At 46.0% G+C, this 24,311-nt stretch overlaps 1 protein-coding gene across 1 annotated transcript in view; it reads left to right on the plus strand.

Annotated features, from left to right (window-relative positions):
* The window catches only part of LOC115099412, a 103,258-nt gene extending 81,694 nt beyond the window's left edge, over positions 1–21,564 (plus strand). Inside the window, exons 9-11 of the mRNA XM_029617043.1 lie at positions 4,135–4,224; positions 12,615–12,735; positions 19,138–21,564. Coding sequence (XP_029472903.1) covers positions 4,135–4,224; positions 12,615–12,735; positions 19,138–19,389 — 463 coding nt within the window. The 3' untranslated portion in view covers positions 19,390–21,564. The remainder of the gene's footprint in view (positions 1–4,134; positions 4,225–12,614; positions 12,736–19,137) is intronic.
* Positions 21,565–24,311: the final 2,747 nt, after the last annotated feature.

Below are 24,311 nucleotides of genomic sequence, written 5' to 3' on the forward strand. Positions count from 1 at the left end.
CTTCTGACCCTCCCCCCTCCGCCTTCCCATGTATCTCACCCTCCCCCCTCCGCTTGTTCCCCTCTACCCCCCTGCCTCCTCCTACCCTCCCCCCCTTCCCTCCTCAGCCCCCCTCTTCCCCTCCCCTCCTCCCTGTTCCACTGATTGTATATAACTTGTACATATGTATCTAATTTTGTTTCGTGTTTATTGTATGCATACCATAGCTCCCGTTTTACCCATCCCCTTCCCCCCTCCTTTCCCTCCCCCTCCCCTCAGTTACATTATCAGTTTCACTGTAAAGCCACGTTGACTAAATTCATGTTGTATGGAAACCGATGTGATGTTTTCTTAACGAGTATCGGTATATAAAAAACTTTAAATAAATAAATAAATAAATCTCAGTCTTGCACATTGCAGGAAAAGACAATGTAAGAGCAGACTTTCTCAGGAAGCAGAGTCTGGACCCAGGAGAATGGGTGTTGTCAGACAAGGTGTTTCAGCTGATAGTGGATTGCTGGAGCCTTCCATTTCTGGACCTGCTGTCGACTTCTCACAATACAAAGGTTCCTCGATTCTTCAGTCACAGGAGAGATCCAAAGTCATTGGGGATCGATGCTCTTGTGCAGGAATGGTTGGAGGAGAAGTTCCTGTAAGCCTTTCCCCCGTGGCCTTCAGAATGGTTTGGAGGGTCATGAGTCACAGATGTTTGGTGCTTTTGGTGGCACCAGATTGGCTAGGAGGCCATGGTATGTGGATCTGTGAAGGCTCCTGGTAGACTCTCCTCTCTGGTTTCCGGCGCACAGGGATCTGTTGCAGCAGAGGTCTGTTCTTCATGAAAATCTGACTTGATTTTGTCATACAATATGGTCCTTGAGAGGGCTTACTTGCTGAAGCGTGGATATTCTGCTGCGGTAATTGCCACCTTGGTACAAGCAAGAAAATTCTCCATTTCCATAGCCTATGTGCAGGTTTGGCAAGTGTTTGAGGCTTGGTGTGAAGATCAAGGCGTGCTTCCTCATTCAGTTAGGATCCCGCTCATTTTGGAATTTTTGCAGGATGGATTGAATAAAGGGTTGGGCCTCAATTCCTTAAAGGTACAGATAGCGACTTTTGCTTGTTTTAGGGATTAGGTGAATGGTGGTCCCTTTTTGGCTCATCCAGATGTGGCCCGTTTCTTGAAAGGAGTGAAACATCTTCATCCTCCCTTGCGGTTACTGGTGTCCTTGTGGAGTCTTAATCTGGTTTTGGATTTTTTAGCGGGCCCTATTTTTCGACTGATGTGTAACCTTTCCTTGCAATTATTGACATTGAAAATGGTGTTTCTTGTGGCAATTTGTTCTACACATATAGAATCTGAGCTGCAGGCCTTGTCTTTCAAGGATCCGTTCCTTCGAGTGACTGTGGGGGTGATACAACTGTTTACTGTTCCTTCCTTTTTGCCAAAAGTAATCTCAGATTTTCACTTGATTATAATCTATTTCTTTGCTGTCTCTGGATAGGAAGAGAGATATGGAGGAATATCACCTGTTGTGACCCTTGGATGTCAAGAGACTTATAGTGAGGCATCTGGAGGTTTCGCAACCTCTCAGGAAGGCGGATTGCCTGTTTGTCTTCAACGGTGGAAGTAAATAGGGTGAGCCGGCTTCACAGGCTACAATAGTTCACTGGATTAAGGAGGTAGTCATGGCCGCATATGTGGATGCTGGTGAGCTGTTGCCCAGTCAGGTAAGGGCTCATTCCACTAGGGCTCAGGCAGTGACATAGGCGGAAGTTAGATTGTTGTCTCCCATCAACATTTGCCGAGCTGTGATGTGGTCCTCCTTTCACACCTTTTCCAGGTATTATCATCTGGATGTGCAGGCCTGGGAGGACGTAGCCTTTGCACAGGCAGTTTTGACTGGACCGGAGGCAGTCTCCCGCCCTATTTGGGAGTAGCTTGGGTACATCTCACTGATTCTGAATTCATCTGTCTGGATGAAATGAGAAATTACTACTTACCTGATAATTTCCTTTTCTTTAGACCAGACAGATGAATTCAGCTACCCATCCTTGGCTGCCGAATGATTGTGATTTCAGGGGTTACTGATAAGTGTTAGTCCAGTTCAAAGATAGTGTTGATACATTCTCTGTCTGAGCTCAGTGTTTCCTGTTCGCTGAGTCCTGAAATGGTTATTTGTTATTAACCACATTTTTGCTAGTCTGTCCACAGTTGGCTTTTGAAGAGAATATTGGCGGGCTGATGTCACTGCAGGAGTATATATACTATGATGTGAGCTGTGCTCTGTCTCCATCTGCTGGTAGAGGTGCGTAACCCACTGGTTCTGAATTCATCTGTCTGGTCTAAAGAAAAGGAAATTATCAGGTAAGTAGTAATTTCTCATTTCTCAGTATGGGATCACACAGTGGGATTAGGCAGCAGGAGCCTTAGAGGTGAGGTCAGCCTCTTCTATTTCTCAGCAATTGCATTTTGGTTGTCTCCCTTCAGGTGGACCCCCTGTAATGGTCTCATGGACCCCTAGTTGGGAACCACTGGTTTACAGTTTAAATCCATGTACTACACAATAAAATGCACTGGGACCTGAAATGATTCTTTCAGGAGTTGGCATCACTGGGCAATGCCAGCTTGTTTGATAGCAATGGCAAGCCAGTGGTCGGTCCGCTTCTGTCCCCATCTACACATGCTAACACTACAAGAGTACAAACAGATACAAATCAAAATTCCAACATGCTTCAGGTTTTAAACCTCAGAGGAAGAAGTGGGCTGTTGGAGACCTGCATTCAAGTTCTACTCCTGTTACTGACACTCCTTGGGACCTTGGGAAAGTTATTTCATCCATCTCCTTGTGCCTTAGGCTCCCACTTATTCCATAAGCTCTTTGGGGAAGAGTATTCATTATATTTGTTTGTCATTTGTTCTACCACCTCCTGGTTTATGTTGTCATATAAATAAGACTAAAGCAGCTGTATATACCATGAAACAGATTGGGATTTTAACTTGTGCTGTTGGATCTGACATTTTCTATAAATAAATGCTTTTAGCCAAGTAGTGTGCATTTCACTGTGTACACTTGTTTTTTAGTGTGATGTTGGGTCCTGACAGAATCAGGCTGTATTCTGTTGACACTGTATTTTTCACCAGTGTGCCACAATATAACAGCAGATTTACTAAAGAAGAAGCTGTATGCTCAGATCCCCAAAGCCTTACAGGAAAGGAATACAGAGAAAAGCCTTGCTGGCAAACTGATAGGCTGATACAGTAAGACTCGTGTTCAAACCAGGCGCTTGTATTGAACACCTTTTGGCCTAACTCGTGCACGTTCATATCCCCTGTGTGCCTGATGCAATATTTAAATGAGAGGGAAATCAGAGAAGCATAAAAAAAGGCACACAAAGGGAGAATTGTGCGATTGTAGCGCTCAAAGTAATATATTGCATCAGGTGCCCACGATTGCAATGGGTGCTCAATACAAGTGTCCATTTTGATTCCGCTACTTTTTGGTTATTTTGCTGATGTTACTGAAGTGTAATATACCAGGTGCCCATTGCTACAGACATCTAAATTGTGAGCTCATAAGATAAGTGGGTTTCTTTTTGATCAAATCAATATACAATTATTTTTCTCTACTGCAAGCAATAAATTTAAGAGTCAGGATGTTTCTAGGGAGGAGGACACACTTATTGCAACACAGAGGACCATATTTTTTAAAGTTTCTCATGAGCCCTTGACTGCGAGTTAACGTTACTCCACCTTCGGAGCTGGTGTTAAATTCTTGATGTTAAAAAGTGTGCGTTGGGTGCCCAATGCTTTCTTGCTTCGCAGGGGTTATAGCTAATGACCTCATCTCCATGGAATTTACAAGTGATGGGCACTATTGGGTACGCATTTGCTAGGGTGCACATTTTGGATGCGCTAATCTCCCTATTGCATCGAGCGCTAGTCTTCCACACCCAAAACATGCACCCAACTGCAGGTAAACCCATGTGCTAAGCTGGGTGCACCTTATTGCATCGGCCTGTGGGAAACAAAAAGAACTGGCCTGAAACATCAGCGTTTTGGACCTCGCGGTACCTACTGCTTTTGGGAAAGAGCAAATTTAGAGGTATTTCAGCTTCTTATGTATGTTTTCCCTCTCTTTATTTGGGATTTTACAGCCACATGTATCGGTTTGACTATGGACATAAGCACTATTTCCGGGTGCGAAAAGAAACTGAGGAGGCTTACATGATGCAGCTTGCAGACAGGTCAGTAATATCTGTTTGTGTGGGTAATTGTTGGCATTGGTGCTTCTCTTACCTGTTATTCCACACATATTCCAGTGTTCCCCCCACCCTCAGAATCTTGCCACAATATCTGTCTCACTTCAACAGCAAGAGTCTCATGCATGTGTGCACTGTGTAAATAAAACCGCTGAATAGGTACAGGATTTCAGTGCAAGTCCTGGGTTCGCTGTCAGGCATGAGACCAGAGGATGAGGTCTTTCAGTATGAGCAAAGGTTGTAGAAATCCTTTTTTTTCCCCGTCGATAAGCAGGTTGAATTAGCCATGTTGTCTGGGACGTCCATTAGAGGGCGGCCTCGATGGAGCTTCACAGAGCTTTGCTTTGTGCAGCTGCGCGGCTGTTCTGTTTTTCCCGCGCAGCACCATCTTTCTCTCAGGCTCTTTTTTCCACGTTGCGAGCTGCACACGGGGCTTTACAGAGATCCTCTCAGTTTTTTCTCGGAATCTTTCTTCAGAGTTTTTTGGACCACATTTTTTCTCTTGAACAGCACTTTTGGTGCTACCATGCCTCTGCACGCCCTGGGCTTCAAATTTTGCCAGTGTGGCAAAATTATATCGGCAACGGATGGCCACAGTTATTGTTACTTATGCCTGGGCCCAGACCACAACCAGGCTAACTGCTGGCACTGCGTCCGTATGTCCCCCATGGCAGAGGGCCATGAAGATCGCCAAGTTGCTAGAGGAAGGCTTGGACTGACACTCCTCCCACTCCTCTCAGGGTCCTTGCCAAAAGGGCTTCCTCCTTACAACCTCTGGGGCCGTCAGGCACAGTGGGCCATGCATCGGAGGCACAGGACAGAGTGGCAAAGCAGCATGCATCAGGAGATGCATCACACATGCATCGTCTGAGGCCTCTAAGCAGGCACACACTCCAAGCAAGGAATCCAGTTCAGCGCTGTTGGTGCATTCACCAATGCATACGCTGACAGCAAAGCCCATGGATGATCGATGCAGAGATGCGTCAGGCGTGACCGATGCATCGGCGCCATTCTTCCCGCCCGACATATGAAACCCTGATGCAACTGATGCAAGTGAAAAGATCGACACAGTCGACGGTGCCCGAAGCATGAATTCCAAAGTGCTCCACGCCCCAGCCTGCAGATCCTCACAAACACAAGAGGCAACTAGCGGAAGAATGGGGCTTCCCACAAAGAGAACTTCTTGAGTTGGAGATGTCCGATATTGAGCCCCTCTCGGAACAGCTATCTTCTAGCTCATCAGAGCAAGTATTCTTGGACCTTTCCTCCTCTGCAAATGCAAGAGGGCTTTTCCTCAATTGCAAGAGCCCCTGCAAAAGCGACTCAAGTCTTATCGAAGGGAGGAGTACAAGGGGCATCCGAGGGCCACTTCGGACATCCTTCAGGCAGCGGTCTCCACCAAGGGCGGGGGGCAAGAAATAAAATCAGTTAGGGCTACACTAGCATTGCAGGCCCATGACTCAGATCTCCCAGAATCTTTCACAGTTCTTTCACACCTGGGAGAATGCAGATGAGGGTCTGTCTAGTCCTCCTCAGGACTGCCTCACTGCGACCAAATAGATTGCCACCACAATCTCCTGGGGACTGCACCCCAGTGCAGCACCATGGCGAGCATCCCCCTATCTTGCCTCAACCAGTCTCTGCACCGGATGATTCCCCCCTTCTTCTCCAGGGTCCTCCACGGGGATCCCCTCGGAGGGGCAGCTGGAACCCTTCTCTCCCCTAATAGAACTTTCTTACTCAAAATTCGTGGAGAAGGTGGAGATTCGACTAGGTATCAAGACAAAGAAGATCCTGGACCCCTGCTCAGAGGTTATGAGCATTCTCAAAATATTTGAAGTTCCAGTGGAGCCCACCATCTTGCCGTCCCATATGGTTTTGGACGTGGTAATGGAAAAGATGTGGGGTTTCCTGTTCTTGGCTCAACCTACCTCTAGGAAGACTGACCTGAAGTTCAGGATGAGACAGTTGCCTTTATTACAATGCGGTGCAGCTTCCCTATGCCTCGGTGGTTGTAGAGTCCGCAATGAAGCGGTCCAAGAAGACTCATCTGCACTCTAACACCCCGCCAGTTGTAAATATCTGGATGACTTTGGGAAGAGGACATACTAGGTGGGCATGCTTAATGTGAAGATACAGCAGCACCAATTTTATATAACCCAATACCTATATGAGTGCCTGCAGTCCTTGAAGCCCCACCTCATCCACTCTGCCTCAGAGGAGGCTCCCCGCAGCCATTTACTGACCTAGAGGAAGGCCTGAGGCATCTGCTGGGAACAATTTATGAGGCCTTTGACACGTTAGCCCGAACGTCGGTGGGAGTGATCGCGGCCCAATGGTTGGCTTGGCGCCGTTCGTGAAAATGCACACGAGAAGCTCGCAGATCTTCTGTGCAAGGGAGACAACTTGCTTGGCGACAAGCTACAGGAGACGGTCTCCCAGTTGAAGGAACAGAACATGGCTGTCCTCTCTCATATTCCCGGGGAAGCAGCGAAGCACCAATAGACAGTATCCCTCAAGCTACTGCCGTCCATACCAACACATGCGCTAGTTCCGTGTGTACTCCACCTGTCACCCTAATAGGAAACAGTCCCAACAGCCTCCTAGCTGTGGCAGGCCATGGGCGCCACGACAAGAGCGCCTGCCTCAGTCCACCAAACCCAAGAATCAGCAAGGTTTTTGAGAATATCGGGGTCCCTGCCATAACTTCCAGTAGGGGGGAAGAATATACTTTTTCTACAGCTCTTGAGCAACGATCACCTCCAACTGTTGGGTACTCTGCATTGTCAAAGAAGGCTACTCCCTCAGCTTCAAAGGCAAATCCTCCCTTCTGCATCTGATCCAAGGCCCAGGATTCAGATACCAAATGACTCTGCTCCAGGAGGAAGTTTGGAACCTGCTCCGATACCGCTCGATTCAGCAGGTGTCCATTCACAAGCGGAACGAATGGTTTTACTCCCAGTACTTCCTCATCCTCAAGATGAGAGGGGGGCGCCACCCTATCCTGGATTTATGGCCCTCAACAAATTCTTACTGAGGGAAAAATTCAGCATGACATCTCTCATGTCTATTCTGCCTTTCCTTCAGCCCAATGATTGGATATGCTTGCTGGACTTCAAGGATGCTTATTCCCACATTCCAATGCACCCTGGGTCCTGGCATTACCTATGTTTCCAGGTGAATGCCTGTCATTACCAGTACAAAGTCCTCCCATTTGGACTTTCGTCTGTGCCCAGAGTGTTTACAAAGTGTCTGGTGGTAGTGGTGGTCCACTTGAGGAAACATGGCATTCAGCTGTTTCCATACCTGGACAACTGGCTAATAGTCATGTCGAGCGCTGCCCAATTGCAACACCTCCTAGTCTCGGCAATCCAGTGCTTGGAGAACCTGGAATTCCTAATCAACTGCAAGAAGTCCAATCTCGGGCCCATGCAGGTGCTCCAATTCATTGGAGCATTGATAAACACAATAGTGAGGAAAGCATTTCTGCCGAACGACCGAGCCAAGACACTTCAATCCCTAGCAACGCAGCTGATGCGTTGCAGGCGCCCTTCTGCCTGTTCGATCCTGACATTGCTAGGCCAAATGGCAACATCCATTTACGTGATTCCTCACACTTGCCTCCACATGCAACGCCTGCAATGGAGCCTCAAGCAACAGTGAATACAGTTAGTCCATTTGCTCTCCCAGACAGTGCGCTGTACCCCCTCCATGCGGAGGGAGCTACACTCGCTTTTTCAATCTGGACTATCGACGACATCCCTGCAGGTTCATCTAAGTGCAATTGCGGCCTATCATCACTTGCACAATGGTCTGCCAGTCTCGCACCATCCCTTGGTCTCACGTTTCATGCGAAGACTTCTCAGGTTGTGTCCACTGGTGGCTAAGCCTCCAGTGCCGTGGGACCTCAATCTAGTGTTTGGAACAGCTCATGCTTCTCCCATTTGAACCTCTGCAAAGTTGCCACACGAAGTACCTTATATGGAAAGTGCTTTTCCTGGTGGTGGTAACCTTGGCCAGGTGGGTTAGTGGGAGCACACCTCCACTATCAGGGAATGCACATGTTCTCCTAGTTGGACGACTGGCTGGTCAAGAGCACCACCCAGGAGGGGGCGCTTCGCTCTCTGAAGTTGACCATTCAGATGCTTACAGTCTCTCGGGTTTGTCATCAATTACCCGATGTCCCACCTCAGCCCATCGCCACAGCTGGCCTTCATCGTCTAGACACGGCTCAGGCCAGGGCGTTCCTACCCCGCAATCAGGTGCTTGTTCCATTGTCACTTGCAAGTTTGATCCGCCGAAGCTGGGAGGTCTTTGCCCGCCTTTTGCTTCGTCTTCCCGGTCACATGGCTGCATCAGTCCATGTTACCATTCTGGCATGCTTGTGCGTGCGCAGGTCGCAATGGACACTGCAGTCACAGTGGCAGCAGGCCACCAAGGACCTCAGTGCGTGCATCTGCATTATGCAGCCTCTTCAGATCTCCCTGCTTGGTGGGAAGATCTTTCCAGTCTGGAGCGGGGGGTTCCTTTCTAGGCTCCCCCATCTCAGGTTGAATTTACTGCAGGTGCACATGTGAACAACCTCCATACGCAAGGTCGATGGACAGCTCAGGAATCTCGTTTCCAGATCAACTTCCTGGAGCTGCAAGCAATCCGCTACGCTCTTTGGGCATTCCCGGATCACTTGTCCAACCGTTCGATCCTCATCCAGACGAACAATCAGGTGGCAGTGTGGTACATCAAGAAACAGGGAGGCACTGGGTCATTCCACCTCTGTCAGGAGAAGGTGCAGATTTGGTACTGGGCTCTGTCAAGAGGCATGCTCTTACAAGTGATGTATCTAGCCGGGACAGAGAATGTGGTTGCAGACCACCTGAGTTGAGTGTTCCGGCCACACGAGTGGTCCCTGAATCCAGTAGTGGCGGATCGCATCTTCCACATGTGGGAGACCCCAGATGTGGACCTCTTTGCCTCCCCTTTCAACAGCAAAGTGAGCCACTTCTACTCCCTGTTCAGGTCAGACAGAACACCAGCCTCGGACGCCTTTGCCTGCCACTGGGGCAAGGTCCTCTGTACGCGTATCCTCCACTTCTGCTGGTGATGAAGACTATCTTGAAGCTCCAGCAGGACAAGGGGGCCATGATTCTCGTGGCCACTTGTTGGCCGAAGCAGGTCTAGTTCCCCCTCCTGAAGAACCTGTCAGTCAGAAAACCAATCAGTCTGAAGACCTCACCCGACTTGATCACACAGGATCAGGGCAGGCTATGCTATCCAAACCTTAGGGTGTTAGTCTTGATGGCCTGGATGTTGAGAGGCTAGTTCTGCGGCCCCTGGGCTTCTCTGGTGATGTGTCTCGGGTGCTGGTAGCTTCCAGGAAGCCGTCCACCAGAAAGCCTTACAGATTGAAGTGGAAGAGGTTTTTCATATGGTGTGTGGGTCATGGCTTTGATCTGTTTGCCTGCTCCACTCCGAAGTTGCTCGACTATTTGTGGCACTTTCGGAGGCTGGCTTGAAGACCAACTCAGTCAGAGTACACCTGAGTGCCATCAGTGCTTACCACCAGGGAGCAATACACTCGTCTCTGTGCAGCCCATAGTGGGGCGGTTTATGCGGGGTTTGCTTCAGCTGAAGTCTCCCCTGTAGCCTCCCATTGTGTGGTGGGACCCCAACGTTGTATTGGCTTGGCTCATGCATGATCTTTCGAGCCTCTGCGCTCCTGTGATCTGAGGTACCTGACCTGGTTGCAGTCACTTTGGCGCGCAGAGCTAGTGAGCTTCAGGTGTTGGTGACATATCCACCCTACATAAAATTCTTTCACAATAGGGTGGCCCTGCACACTCACTCCAAGTACCTGCCTAAGGTGGTGACTGATTTTCATCTCAATCAGTCAATTGTTCTGCCCACCTTCTTTCTGAGGCCTCATTCAAACCAGGGCGAACAGGCTCTGCACAGTTTGGATTGCAAGAGGGCCTTAGCTTTCCATCTAGAACGCACAGCAGCCCACCAGCAGTTCGTGCAGCTCTTCATATCTTTTGATAAGAATAGATTGGGAATTGCGGTGACCAAGCAAACTCTGTCAAACTGGCTGGCAGATTGTATTTCCTTCCGCTATGCACAGGCAGGTCTTCAGCTTGGAGGCTGTGTCAAGGCTCACTCTGTGAGAGCCATGGCGGCTTCGGTAGCTCACTTGCAAGTGGTTCCCATTGCCGAAATCTGCAAGGCTGTGATGTAGAGTTCTCTCCACCTGTTCCACTGCTCATTACTGTTTGGACAAGAATGGCCGACATGACAGTAGCTTCAGACAATCTGTCCTTTGAAATTTCTTTCAGCTGTAAATCCAGTTTTCCATTGTTCAGGCTCAGGCTGTCTCCCTCTGTTGCCAACAGCACCGTGGTTTTTGTACCCATTGGCACCCAATTAGGTGTCTGTTGGTCAGTGTTCCTGCCAGGAGCAGCCTGTAGCTTGGCATTCACCCACATGCGAGGACTACCATCCTGCTTGTCCTAGGAGAAAGCAAAGTTGCTTACCTGTAACAGATGTTCTCCTAGGACAGCAGGATGCTAGTCCTCAGGAAACCCACCCGCCACCCTGCGTAGTTGGGTTTCTCCTATGTTGTTTTATTTTTTCTTACTTCTTTGTTATGAGACTGAAGAGGGTCCCAGTGTGGATGCGTGGATAGTGACATCCTGGGCATGCTTAGTGTGCCAGTCAAAGTTTCTAGAGCAAAAGTGTTCTGTGCTGGGCTCCATCTGATGATGTCACCCATGTGTGAGGACTAACATCCTGCTGTCCTAGGAGAACACCTGTTACAGGTAAGCAACTCTGCTATATCCCCACCCTTCTTGGGGATTGCCACAGAGTCTGATAGTTCAAACTAGTTCCTCAAATTGAAGGCAGTGCTTCACGATTGGCACCTTTACCCTTCTTGTATTCAATCAAGTGTGATGTTCCTGTATCCTAACCTTTAGGGAACAAGATGTCCTCCCTACATATAGTAGGGGGTAATTACATTTAGTGAAATACACAGCATTAGATGTGTTACAGCCTGTAAGCCAAGTTCTTTTAAAGGTGGTGAGAGTTACTGGATGTTCCCAAGAAACGTTTGTACAGATGTCGCAGTTATTATGTGTATAATGACCAACCTGTGGGTCTTACTGGGTTGCATTTGTCAATGCAGGTAAATCAGCTCTTACAACTAAGTTCTTGATATTTTTGCCCCTACTGTAAGTAATTAAAGGAGCCTCCGTGAAAATGGGGATTTATTTGAATGTGGAAATCTGCTAGCTCCCAACTAACGTGTACTTCCACATTCGATTAAATCTACTTTAGTTGCGTCCAGTATCAGGCGACACTGGAATATTTTGGCTTCACACCCCATTTTCACGGAGGCTCCTTTAAAGGGGAAGCCATCTCGTTCCCTAGAGGTTAGGATACAGGAATATCGTAGTTGTTTGAATACAAATAGGGGTAATTTTCAAAAGGAAATACACCTGTAAATGTAACTATGTTTTATAGCAATTTTCAAAAGCCTACTTACACGAGTAAAGTGCATTTAGTCATGTAGAACCCATCTTTTAAGAGTGTAGATACTTTTGAAAATCAGGCCCTAAGCTCTTAGATGTTACTTATGGAACCCAGTTGTACAGGTGACTCACTTTTTATGTCTGGTGCCAGTGTGTTTTTTATATCAGGCAGAGATTAGCTACCAGATAGTCCTTTGTTTTTTAAACTTAACAGGCTAATGCTGTTTTTCTGTACTAGCCAGCAAAATTTAACCAGGGAACCCAGTCGCACTAAATCTAGCCATTCAAATTTTGATTGGCTACGTTTAGGGAAACTTTCAGCTGAAAACCTAGCTGACTAGGCTCCGCAGAAAATTCACCCAAAGATAACCAGGTAAAATTAGTCAGTTATCTTGTCCAATGAGTGGGTCTTTGAAAATGGGCTTCTCTGCTTGTGAGAATAGCCACTTTGTAGCAAAGACATTTTTCAGTTGCTTGTGTGCAGCTTCTTTTTGATTTCTTACTGGAATGGCTAAATCCTTTCTTTACACATCAGATTCTGTACAGTGAAAATAGAGCACAAAGCTCAGAATGTGTTCTTGGACTGATTTTGTCAGCTGATATAATTAGACAGTGATGATCCTATCCTGTCTGGTGATTTCAAATAATGAAATACTGAATCTTTAGCGTTGTAGTCCAGCTTCTCTGCGCAGTAACAGTGCATGAAACACAATGTGACTGTAACCAATAACCAGAGCAAATCTGTTCTAAGACTCACAGTGCAGCCACACACAGGCACCGTACTTTTTTTTTTTTTTTTTTGCAGTTTTATTATCAGGTGGCCATTGCAATGTGAGTGTTTTTGGTCTGCAGCTCAGAAAAGTTGATTCGTCGAGGCTGGAGAGAAGTGTTTGGGTTACTCAGGATCTTCATTAACATCATCACTGTTTTCCTCATTGAAACAATCAGCTTCCTCAGCAAGTTTGTCTTCCAGGTTAGTGGGTTATTGATATCTGGCTCCTGGGGCACGAGACACCTGTCATGTCCCCAAGGACCCTGAGCAGCTAAGGGCAAGAAGGCTGTAATGCCATGAAGGGCTCCAGTGACATCAGGAGTAACATCGCATAAGGTCTTGGGGTTTGTGAGAACTGTCAGCATAGTTCTGGACAGCACTGGAAGGAAGGATAAGAGCTACCACCACCACAAAGTAATACTGCTGCTGATCCCATCATTCAGTATTGTGACATTGTTTCCACCATGAATTAAGAGGAACGTGTGAAAAATGTTGGAGCAAAGTACAAAAGAAGTACACCACTACTCCAAGACCTGGTTTTGTGAGCGTGCAAGCACAGGAGTGTACAGCAGGTACATAGCTAGAGCTGCTTTCGCAGTGGTCTCCAGTCCAGTCCTAGAAGGTCCTCCATTCAGTTGGGTTTTTAGGACATCCACAATGAATATGCATGAGTTAGATTTGTATACAATGGAAGCAGTGCACCATTTCATATTTATTGTAGATATCCTGAAAACCCGACTGGCTGGGGAATATTCTAAGACTGGCTTATAGTATATCCTTCTTGCACAAAAATAAAAACAGCCTCAGGAAAAGGGATAATCTCTTGGAAGCATAACAATGTTACCTATCTGGTTTTCTCTTTTGCTGAAATTGGAGGAAGCAAATTGTAGTCTCCTTTGTTTAGTGTTCAAACAAATCATGAGAAATATTATATCTCGCCCTCCAAAACAAAGGACTGAATTAGACATTTTTACCTGATACCTACTTGTAAATTTTTGAAAATTTCCATCTCAAATTTAGGATCAGGCAAGGAGGATAATTAGCAGTGAGGAAGTGAGAGCAAAGCTGGGAGTCAATTCAGGCTGGCACCACAGTGTTGCAGTAGGTAGAGAAAATGGCCAGTTTAAATGGGCATGGTGGCTTTTACCTTATGGCATGCACCAAATTCTGTCTGCCGTTGGTTAATAAGTAAACAGAGAGGATTTTCTGTGTTTAAGGGAAATCTGTACCGTATTTTATTGCCAAGGCATTCTTAGTGATATTCTTTCTGCTTTTCTCTATACAAAGCCCTCTTAGCAAGGGAGTCGCTCATGGGATGAGATTGGCTCATACTGTCTATGAAATTACAAATGTCAAAACACCTACTGCATGAACCAGTTGGTCCCATTGCATGTGACTCTGCTTTGAACTTGGCTGCCACTAGGGGTTCAAGAGAACTGCAGCTTAAAAAGCATTAAATAAATGACTTAAACAATAAAAAATGTTTATTTGTGCACAATACACAGAGAGGCTGATATTCAAACACCACTTAGCCGAATAAGTCAGGCTTATCAGGCTAAATGGTGGCCGCTATATTCAGCAGCTTCCACTAGCCGGAGAAGTCACTTATCCAGCTAAATTTTTAGCCAGACAACTTGTGAGCAGGCAGTGGGTATAATGGGGTGAGGCTTACTTAGCTGGATAAGTTATCCATCCGAGTAGCGGTGTTGAGACTTAGATGGATAGATTATCTGTTTAGGTTAGACCTGCTCTGAATTTAGACAGATAAGTCTTAACTGGCTAAGTATCGCCAAATATGGGGATATTCAGATGCATAGCCGTGCAGTTGCATATCCTGTCTAAGTTAGCCAGAGAAGTCTGTACAGCTAACTTAGATAACTGACTATGTTTTGAAAATCTACCCCTTAGGGCACAGCTTTCTCTTAAGTGGCAGATTTCCTCTGAGTATGGCCAAAATGGGTCTGTTTTTCTCTTGTCTCCTACTTGAAAGTTCCCAGACTTTAAGCCTTATCAGTGGAGGATTATGACTTCTGTCCCTCCTTTCTGAACTTTCAGATGTTGGGGTGTATGCCAAATTTTAGGGTTTTCACTCTTTACCACTTAGTAGTAGTTGTGCTGTGCAGGATACAGAGAAATAAGGGGCAACAAACAGGTTGTAGGTGTTACATTTTCATTGGATTAGCTCAGTACATCTGGCAACTATTGAGTCAATCCAATAACAAAATGTCATCTATAGCTTGTTTATAGACCCTTATTTCTACATATTCTTAGGATATGGAGACTAAGTTCCTTGTACATGGAACAATATTTCTACCCAAGATGGTCTTTATAAAGCAAAGAACTTAATGCAGCAATGCCCACCCTCAACTGAAAAATCTCAAGAAACTTCTTGTACTCAAAGTGCATTCATTCTGCAGTTTCTCATTACCTTTTCTCTCCTCTTCCCAAACTTTCTTCATCAGGAAAACTGCTTTTTCTTATCGTCCATGTCAGACCAGTCCAGACAAGTGGCTTATTTCCCCCCTGTCAGCAGATACAGACTGATCAAAAAAGCTCAAAGTTGACCTCACTCCTCTGTGCATCTGATATTACCTTCATCTTTTCAGTATTTCTCTGTTTTTAGCAGATGGTGCAGACATGTGGATTAGTGCTGTAGCTATGAGTAGTCTGCTCCAGGAAAGGTTTTAGTCCTAAGTTCCCAGTGGAGCTTTATAGATTAGGAGAGGAGTTATGATCTAGGGCAGCTGAAGCAGGAACAGAAGTCCTAGGGCGAGGGCCAAACCCAGCCATCTAGCACTCCAGAAATCCTGGTCTCTGTCTTGGGAGAAGATAGCCTGGTTGACGGCAGTCAATGTTACACCATTAGCTGATGTGAACAAGTTGAGGGAATCTAATATCCCTCAGGTATCCTGGTAAGTGAATCAGATTTGGTCTGAGACGGTGCTCCTCTGCATTTCCTAGCAGCAGCTCATATAGCAAACACCATCATCTCACCAGACCAGTAAAGACGCATGGGTCTTACTCCCCCCACCAGCAGATGGAGACAGAGAACAACTGTTTTTCTGACTGTAGCAAGCTAGCTGTGTGTTTTTTGTTTATTTTATTGTTTTTATTCTTATGTACTGTATTGGTTTTATTTGTTTTTATTTGACAGGATATGCAATATATATACATTTTATAAATAAATAATAAATCAATTCATAATTAGATCTGTGCCACCTGCAGCACTTTAGTATTATTTGTCTCCAGCAGATTGTAGAGTTCTAACCCCGCAGCCTGATTTCAACTATAAAAAGGAGATTACGTAAATTAATAAACTATGTAAACTAAACACGATTTCTCCTGTGGGGACAGAGGTTTGTTCTGTGGAATAGACACATTTTTTGACCTGACACTCTTGAGACCCAAGAAGTCTAGAAACTGGCAGAAATGGCCTCTGTCCTACTAGCAGTGAAGTGGGTCATCAATGAGAGTGGATTTCAGATCAGCTTGGCGAAGCTCCAAAATGAGCAAGTTCTTCAGCCGAAAAAGGCAGACAAGAGCTTAGAGTTTTGGCTGTCTTTGTTGAATCATGGCCGGTATCCAGTCTATATAATGAGGATACTTAGTTTCAGGAGTTACAGCCTTCAGTAGTGTGAAAGAGGATCACATAATGGACCTGACTTGAGTTTGAAACTTCTGCAAAATCAGTTTATGGAGGGGACAATATCTCCCTTTGAGGGATCAATTCTTTTAATCTTGTCCTTCTACCAGAGGAGGCTGGGATGAAGGCATAACTCACAAATCTCCTAGAGGGCAGAAACCGGCTCTGGCTTGTGGCAAAGATCAGTCACGAAAGCTCTCTCATTCATCTCTCGGATGCAGAGCCGGCCTTTGGGGTGGGCGAGCTGGGCGGTCACCTGTGGCGCCATGAGCTCAGCTGCACAGCGCCTAGGAACTGCTAGCAACACCATTGATTTCTCAGCACACAGTGACGATGCGCAAGAAGCCCAATGGCAGTAGACCACCCCACTGCGCTAACGTATATCTCTCCCGCCTTCCTTAGGTTGTCTCCTCCCCCTTCTGCACAGCAGGTCTCGAGCCTGTAGGGCAGCGGCTTGCTGACTCTGGTGCATGTGGCCCCCATGGATCTGACTAATATGAGACTAATTCTGAGCCGGCCATTTCAGTGGGAGGTGATGACAGCCATGTGGCGCCTGGCAGCATTGCTTTACTGCCGCAGGCCGGGATCTTCGGCCACTCACTGCCAGTGCTTCTGTCTGCTGCACTCATTTCCCTTTGAGTCTTTGGGCCCCATCCCTGTCTTAGTCACAGCATAAAAAAGGGGAAGTTAAGTATTTTACAACAAACGCCAAACTATAAAACAGTAGCAATTATTCAGAGTGGTGTATAGAGGCAGCGCTGGACAGAGGGACTGCAGAAATAAGTTTGAAGGGAAGCATTGACTAGTGAGAGAGAGACTGATTTGGGGAGAGGGGGGTGAATGCTGAGAGAGAAGGCGATTCAGGAGGAGGGGATGACTGGTGAGTGAGAGAAAAACTGGTTTCACTTGTATCTTTGGTCATGGAAAACCCTAAGTATGCCAGAAGTTGAAACCAAACTTGAGAAAGTACCAAATTTATGGACTGATGGAGAATCGGGATCTAAAGGAGAACCTGCATCAGCACTGCTTTATTGCCAAATTCATGGACTGCAAACACTCTGGCTAGGCCTGTGATTCATTTCTTTTGTGAAATGTGAATGTTTTGTTGTAAAACAGGTGACTGAGAAAATTGCTTTGCAAATTCTTATTTGTTTGTTTGTTATGCTTATTTAGTAGAAATATAACCAATATTTGGAGATCAGTTGTGTGTGTGTGTGTTGGGGGGGGGGGGGGGGGCGGGGCACCAACCACAATTTTTGCCCAGAGTACGTTTTGCCCTAAATCTGGACCCGCTTGGATGGGATACTTTCTTCCATGGCATCAAGAAAACAAGTCCTCTGCTGCGGAAGGTCTACTTGACTTGGATCTTGAGCTTAATTTTGAAGAGATCTGGCCTCCCTTACTCTCAAGCCTCAGGGCACCTCTTTAAATCTTGTTGTTGAAGTCAGTTTTTTTTTTTAGTAATGTTAGAGAAAAGGGTATCTCTGCTCCCTATACTATCCCTCTTCTAAGGGTAGTGTTTCAGTTCTGTTGAAATCAGGCTTTTCTCTCTTAAGATGGTGAGAAAATCAGGTGATGTACACCAGGGCAGGGACAGCCATTCTCAAGATTGTTCTAGGTCGTCTTTCAGATGTTTTGTAGATGACCAGTTTTTTTCTTGGATAGGTCTTTGTTGTATCAGTGATTTCTAAGGCATTGGTTCAGGAGGAATCAAGGATATCAGCGCTTTCAGCCTGCTCCAGCAAGAGTTTACAGAGCCCAGAGGGCTGTCAAGCTCACTTGACAAGGGTGCAAGACTCCTTGTAAGCAGAATCAGAACCTGTCTTTCCAGAGGATAATTGCAGGGCAGTGCTCTTTTCTCCCTTGCATCCCTGCTCTAAGCATCTCGATGTGTATGTACAGGTTGGAAAAGGCTATTCCTTGGATGCATAAGTCCTGAGAGTTATTATGGCTTCCTCTCACCCAGTCTGGGTGGAGCTTGGGCTTGACCCACTTATCTGGACTGGTCTGGCATGGACAAGAATGAAGGTGAAATTTACTTATTAATTTCCTTTCCTTTAGTCTTACCAGTCCAGTTCAGAACTCACCCAGGGAAGCCACAAGGATCAAGGGCTCTCAGTCTGACAAGTTCAGAACACTAGTGGCAAGTATGACCTTGGTGTAGGGATTACCTTATTGCTGGTTAATGACCATGAAGTGAAGTTTCTTGGCTGCATCAGGTTTTGGTTGTGAAGGTGATTTAGAAACCAGAACAAACAATTGCCTTTGGTTGCCTTAGCTTTATCATAGAATTCTGAAGAGTTAAAGGCAACACCAGACACCTATGAGAGGATTGAAGTCAGCTTTGAACTTTTATTTTCTCTGTTTCCCTCTGCTGGCAGGTCAGTCAATAACCCACTTGTCTGGACTGGGCTGGCAGGACTAAAGGAAAGGAAATGAAAAAGTACATTTACATTTCATCTTATCTGTACCGTTCTCCTCCATTTTCAAATCTTGACATTACACTTCCACAGTATATGCCTGGAATGGCTTTCCTGAGTAGGAGCATCACATTCCTTCTCTTGCCAGATTGAAAACCCACCTTTTTTAGATTGCTTTTAAAGCTTAAAGTGTCTCTGGTGGCCTTCTCCGACCCCTAAAACTGCTGGCTATAGAAGGAGGCATCATTTCTCCTACTTGAAGCCCACCCACCTCACACTTTACATTTCTTATATAGATAGTGGTCCCTTTGAGACTTTACATCAGTCCTGCAAAAGGTCTTGAGTCTTATCTGTCTGGCTTGACCAGATTGTAAGCTCCCCGGAGAAGGGACTGTCTCTTATTTGATTTTGTACTGTCCTGCATATGTCTTGTAGCTCTATGTAACTGACCATTAGTAATGCCCAAGATAAGAGGGCAAAGGCCATGCCCACATACTTTGCTGCAACTGACTGATTTAGTATGTGTGTGTTTATGCTTAGGTGCTGGCAGTGGGACTGATGACCGCATTGGGTGATCACATGGTTAAGCCCTTTCTGGTGACTCTCTTTAACAGCCTTCTGCAGCCCCTGTTCATCTTTCTGCTGAATGTCTGCTCCAGCCTGCAGAGCCTGGCTGATCCCCTCATTGAAGTACTGCGGGGCCTCAGCATGCAGTTGGCCTTCCTGCTGCGAGCCTTCCGATTGGTGGAAGTTCATGTCACGCCCAAGCAACCAAACATTCAGCTGGTTTAACAAAGGAGACCCTGCAAGGAAAGAAAGGTCTTCAACCAAGCAGAGTCAGCATTAGACACATTGGGACACAAGGCAAAAATTAAAAGAGAGTTTCCACCCAGGGCCAGGTGCTCTCAAATTCTGCCTCATTCACCTTTCTAATGGGCTCACTTATGGTACTGGGGCCCCAGGCAGTTGCTCTCCTTCCCTTTCCCCTTGCCCTCCCATAACTAGTCCTGCTGCCAAAGAATGCAGATGAGCCTCGCAGGAGCTGTGATCTCATCATTTTCTAATGAAGTCTGCTCCTGGAAGAATCACCCAGAGCTTCCTTTTGTATCTCACTGTGCACACAGATATTGCTGAAGGTCGCATCTTTCCACAAAGACTTTTGTATGCAGGAAGTCAGAAACTGAAGGGCCTAGGCTAAGGGTGATACTTGGCTTTTCCCAGCAGCCAAAACGTTGTACCTGAAATGAGCCCACAATCTTCAGAGATTGCTTGTGTTTTTTATACATTATCCCAAGAACATGCCCAATTTTTGTTAGTATTAGTTTTCCATGGAAAGAGTTGCGCTTCTTTTTAAAAAGACACTAGTTTTGTCATCTTTTCAGTTTTTAGCTAATGTTCATGTCACAGTTGGGGCAGCTGGATAAGAGGATTCCTCCTACAGGAGCTGTACAGGGCTCTTCTGCCTGACCAGTCTCTTCTCTTTTGAGTTGGGCCCACAGATTCTAGTGGCTGGCAAGACTTTCCTGGCATGATACATGGCAGGATGTAGTCAGAAAAGCAGGACTTCTGAAGGTGGTGCACTGAGTAAGGAACAGGGTACTCACTGGAACAGGGAGTGCACCAACAGGACAGGGAGATAAAGAGACACAAGACTGGAACAGGGTGTGCAGGGCAAGGAATACCCAGGAGAGCTAGGCCACTAGGAAGCCTGGAAAGACACAGATCAAGGGCACAGGGAGACTCACAGGAAACAGAAGGCCACCGGGGCCCACAAGGAACAAAAAGGTCACTGGGAGACCCACCAGGAAACAGGAGGGCCGGTGAGAGACCCACAGTGAACAGAATGGGAACACATAAATAAGGGAGGCAACTGGAGGACCTGGACTGGGCAGGACAGGACTGAATACAAGTAGATAGGAAAGGCCCAAACAAGACAAGGAACACAGACCATGCAGGCAGACAAGAAGCCTAAACAGGGCAGGAGGAATAGAGCAAGGCAAGGATGCAAGTACAAGGATAAGGGCAAGGTATACAGGCAAGGGCCCAAGAACAAAGAGCAAGGGCAACAAACATACAAGGAGAAAATAGTCAATACAAGAAGGCCTAAAGGCCACGCTAGAACAAAGCTAGGTAAGAAGGCCAAAAGGGAACCGGGACAAGGCAAGACCACACTGTAGCAAGAATAAGTGCAAGGTTGGCCAAAGCAAGGAGCCAAGATGTCTCCATGAAGAGGCTCCGAGGGAACTGTGGGGGAGGTTCTTATAGAGCGTGCCTTGCAGATTCATGCAGCCTTTAAGATGGCAGCTAGAGCGGGTGTGAGCGTGGCTCAGCGAGGACCCCTGCTAGAGGGGGGACTGTAATATACAGGTTTGTTACAGTTCACTATGCTTCTCGTGAAGGCCCATAGCCCACTGTAAGGAGTCAAAATTACCGAGAACATTTGAGGTTGCCTCTGTGCTGGTCTTCACTTCTACTATGTCTTATTTGTAAACGAAAAGCATAATTCATGTTAAAAAGAACTGAGTTCCCTTTTTTCTTCTGTTTTAAGATAAAAAGGATGGGGATGCATTTAAACTCCCCAAAAAATCCTTAGAGAACATTGATTAGGAGTAAGCATCCAATTTAATAAATCTCTGTGATCAGGTACAGTTCTTCATTTTCAACCCAGTGGTAATGACTAAAGGATAAAAAAGAGAAGAGCTGCAGTGAAGGACCAACTAAAAGGGCTGAGTACAAGGGAGAATTTGTGCACAAGAGGGGGCTGTCAGCCAGTGCCAGTGTGGGAAAGCTCAGAATCAGTACTGATGCTCTCAGCAGGGATATCATTTAGCTACTGCTCCTACCCTGACGCATTCAATGTTGAAAATCTAGGAATTGTTTGAGTCAAAGCATGTAAAACAGAAAATGAAAGGCCCTGACAACAGAACAGTCGGGCCGATACAGTAAACCGTGTGGGAGAGCCGGTGAGCGCCCACTCTCCCGACGCGTGCTCAGGCCACTCTCCTGGGTGCACGATTCACTAAGGAAAGGTATGCAAATTAGGGCCCGCGTAAAAAGGCGCTAGGGACACTAGCGCGTCCCTAGCGCCTCCTTTTTGACAAATGAGGCGGCTGTCAGCGGGTTTGACAGCCGACGCTTTAATTTTACCAGCGTCAGTTGTCGAACCCGCTGACAGCCACGGGTTTGGAAAATGGACGCCGGCAAATTGAGCGTCCGTTTTTCAACCTGCGGACCGCGGGCAGATTTTTTTTTTTTTTTTTTAATTTTTGGGGCCTCCGACTTAATAGTGCTATGATATTAAGTCAGAGGGTGTAAGAAAAGCATTTTTTTCTGCTTTTCTGTACACTTTCCTGGTGCAGGCCGAAATTAACCCCTGCCTTTGGCAGGAATTAATTTCTGAGAGTAAAATGTGCGGCTTGGCTGCACATTTTACTTTCTGGATCACGCAGGACTAACTAATAGGCTCATCAACATGCATTTGCATGTTGCGGGCGCTATTAATTTTGGGGGGGTTGGCCGCACATTTTCCACGCGCTATTACCCCTTACTGTAGAAGGGGTAAAAATAGCGTGTCAAAAATGCACATCCAAACGGGGGCTAATGGTGCACTCGGCCTGAGCGCACTTTACTGTATCGGCCCGAGTGTGAGTTTGACATTTTCAGGGTACAGTTATGCGTGTAATTTTATCCGGCTCTTCAATTAAACATACTTGGCTAAGTCTGCCGCTGACTATACCTGGCTAAAGCTGCATGTGTAACTTTACCTGGATGACTTTAGAACAGCTGTTTTTCTGATTACACTTCTGCATATAACTTTAGCTGGTCCTCACTCAATATCTGTGCTCACCCTCTTCCAATGCCACCTAATTTTATCCAGATGTATTTTCTTGCACACTCTGAGCTGTGTGCACAACATTTATCCCTCAGTAGGGGATGCTATTCAAATTTTGGGTTTTGTCCAGCTAAGAAAGCCTTTGCAAATTGACTTCTATGTGCCTTATGGGCAGCGTGCCCATTCCATTTAAAGTTTGTCATTTCTAGAAAACTGTGTGGCATCTTTCAACAGAAGTTTATTTTGTGGAAAAGATTTGTACAGAAGGCATGAGCAGCAATAGACGTTACCATTGGTAGACACATGAGTAGATAACATGGGGCACAATTCAGGTTGCAAGGTGTTATCTACCTTTGTACCTCCAAAGCAAATATTAACCAACAGCCAAATATTTATTTATGTTCTAGAAATAATTCTGTTTTTGGCTGACCCAGTGGCCTTTGATCCCTGGGCTAGGCATGTACAGTCAGTGTTCACAGCTCTTATAGAGCAGGAAAGAAGGAGTTGCACCCATTACACAAGGGTGAAGTTGTGATCACTTGGGACATTCCTCTTCCAACTGATAACAAGCTTGATGCAAGAAAACCATCTATTATGGTGCACAAGAACATCATTGCTGATAGCAGTGTTGGTACCAAGCACCTAGTATGTGGACTAGATGGAGAGAGGGAAGATCATCAAGTGCCAAATGAGGCAATCAGAGACCAAGAAAATGTGGCAGCAAGATTTAAAAATTGTCTCAAATGTATTGAGCACCATTGACCTCATTAAAAAAAAAAAAATGCTTCCAGATGCATCTAACCATGTTACTTCTTCATATTATACCCTATGAACTCCAGAAGTAAGATCTCTTTAGTACAATGCCAAGTATTAAGGGCATTAGCAGTAAGCTCCAGAGATTAAGATTGTGCTCATCATCATCCTGGCTTACGAGTGAGGTTCATTCCTGTCAAGGTATGCGCAAAACTAACCCATCTGGAGACATTACCCCTGCGTGACCCCTGGTAGCCAAACCAGATTCCATTGGGAGCTGTGTTCCCTGGCCAAAGACTTTTACTGCAGTGGCTGGGCTAGTTGAAGGAGAGAGATTGTAAAATAGGATAAACCTGCAGAAAATTGCAAATGAAGGCTTATGGTACTGTAGCCCAATAGAGCAGGGCTTCCCAAATTTGTCCTGGGGACTCTACAGCCACTCGTGGTTTTAGGATATCCACAAGGAATATGCATGAGCTCAATTTGCATATCATGGAGACTCTATATGCAAATATATCTCCTGCACATTCCTTGTGGATATCCTGAGAACCCGACTGACTGTGGGGAACAGGTTTGGGGAAGCCTTGCAATAGAAGCTGGTCCCAATTGAGCTGAAGGTCCTAATGAGCAGGAGGAAAAACTACCAGACCAACCCCTTCCCCCCACCCCCCTGCCAAAAAAAGAAAAAAATGTTTGCCTGATGTATGGCAGCAGAGCATGGTGGGATATAAGATCTGGGACAGTTCCCAGCTCTTCTAAAGTAATTTATGCTATTGTTTGTCCTTGTACTAAGCTTTATATAGGACATAGAAAGCATCAGGTGAGGACACGTATTATTCAACATAGGAGCAACGTAAGAAACCAAAAGCGAGGAGCTCCACTGGTGTCTCATTGAATTACAATGAATCAGATTGCTGATTTAACATTTTTTATTATCCAGTTTCCCTGAAGCAGGGAGGTAATCTGTCGCAGTGTCTATGATGATGTGAACTGCTTTATATTTATAAATAGCAAAGTGTACAGCCTCAAGGCCTAAATCGGTCTACTGAGTGGCAAGCGTTTCTACAGGTAGATTTTCATGGTAACTGAAAACTTCTGAATTTTCTGTTATTCTCTCTTTTTAAAAAAA

This window comes from Rhinatrema bivittatum, chromosome 9 (genome assembly GCF_901001135.1).
Source record: "Rhinatrema bivittatum chromosome 9, aRhiBiv1.1, whole genome shotgun sequence".
Classification (NCBI taxonomy): Eukaryota; Metazoa; Chordata; class Amphibia; order Gymnophiona; family Rhinatrematidae; genus Rhinatrema; species Rhinatrema bivittatum.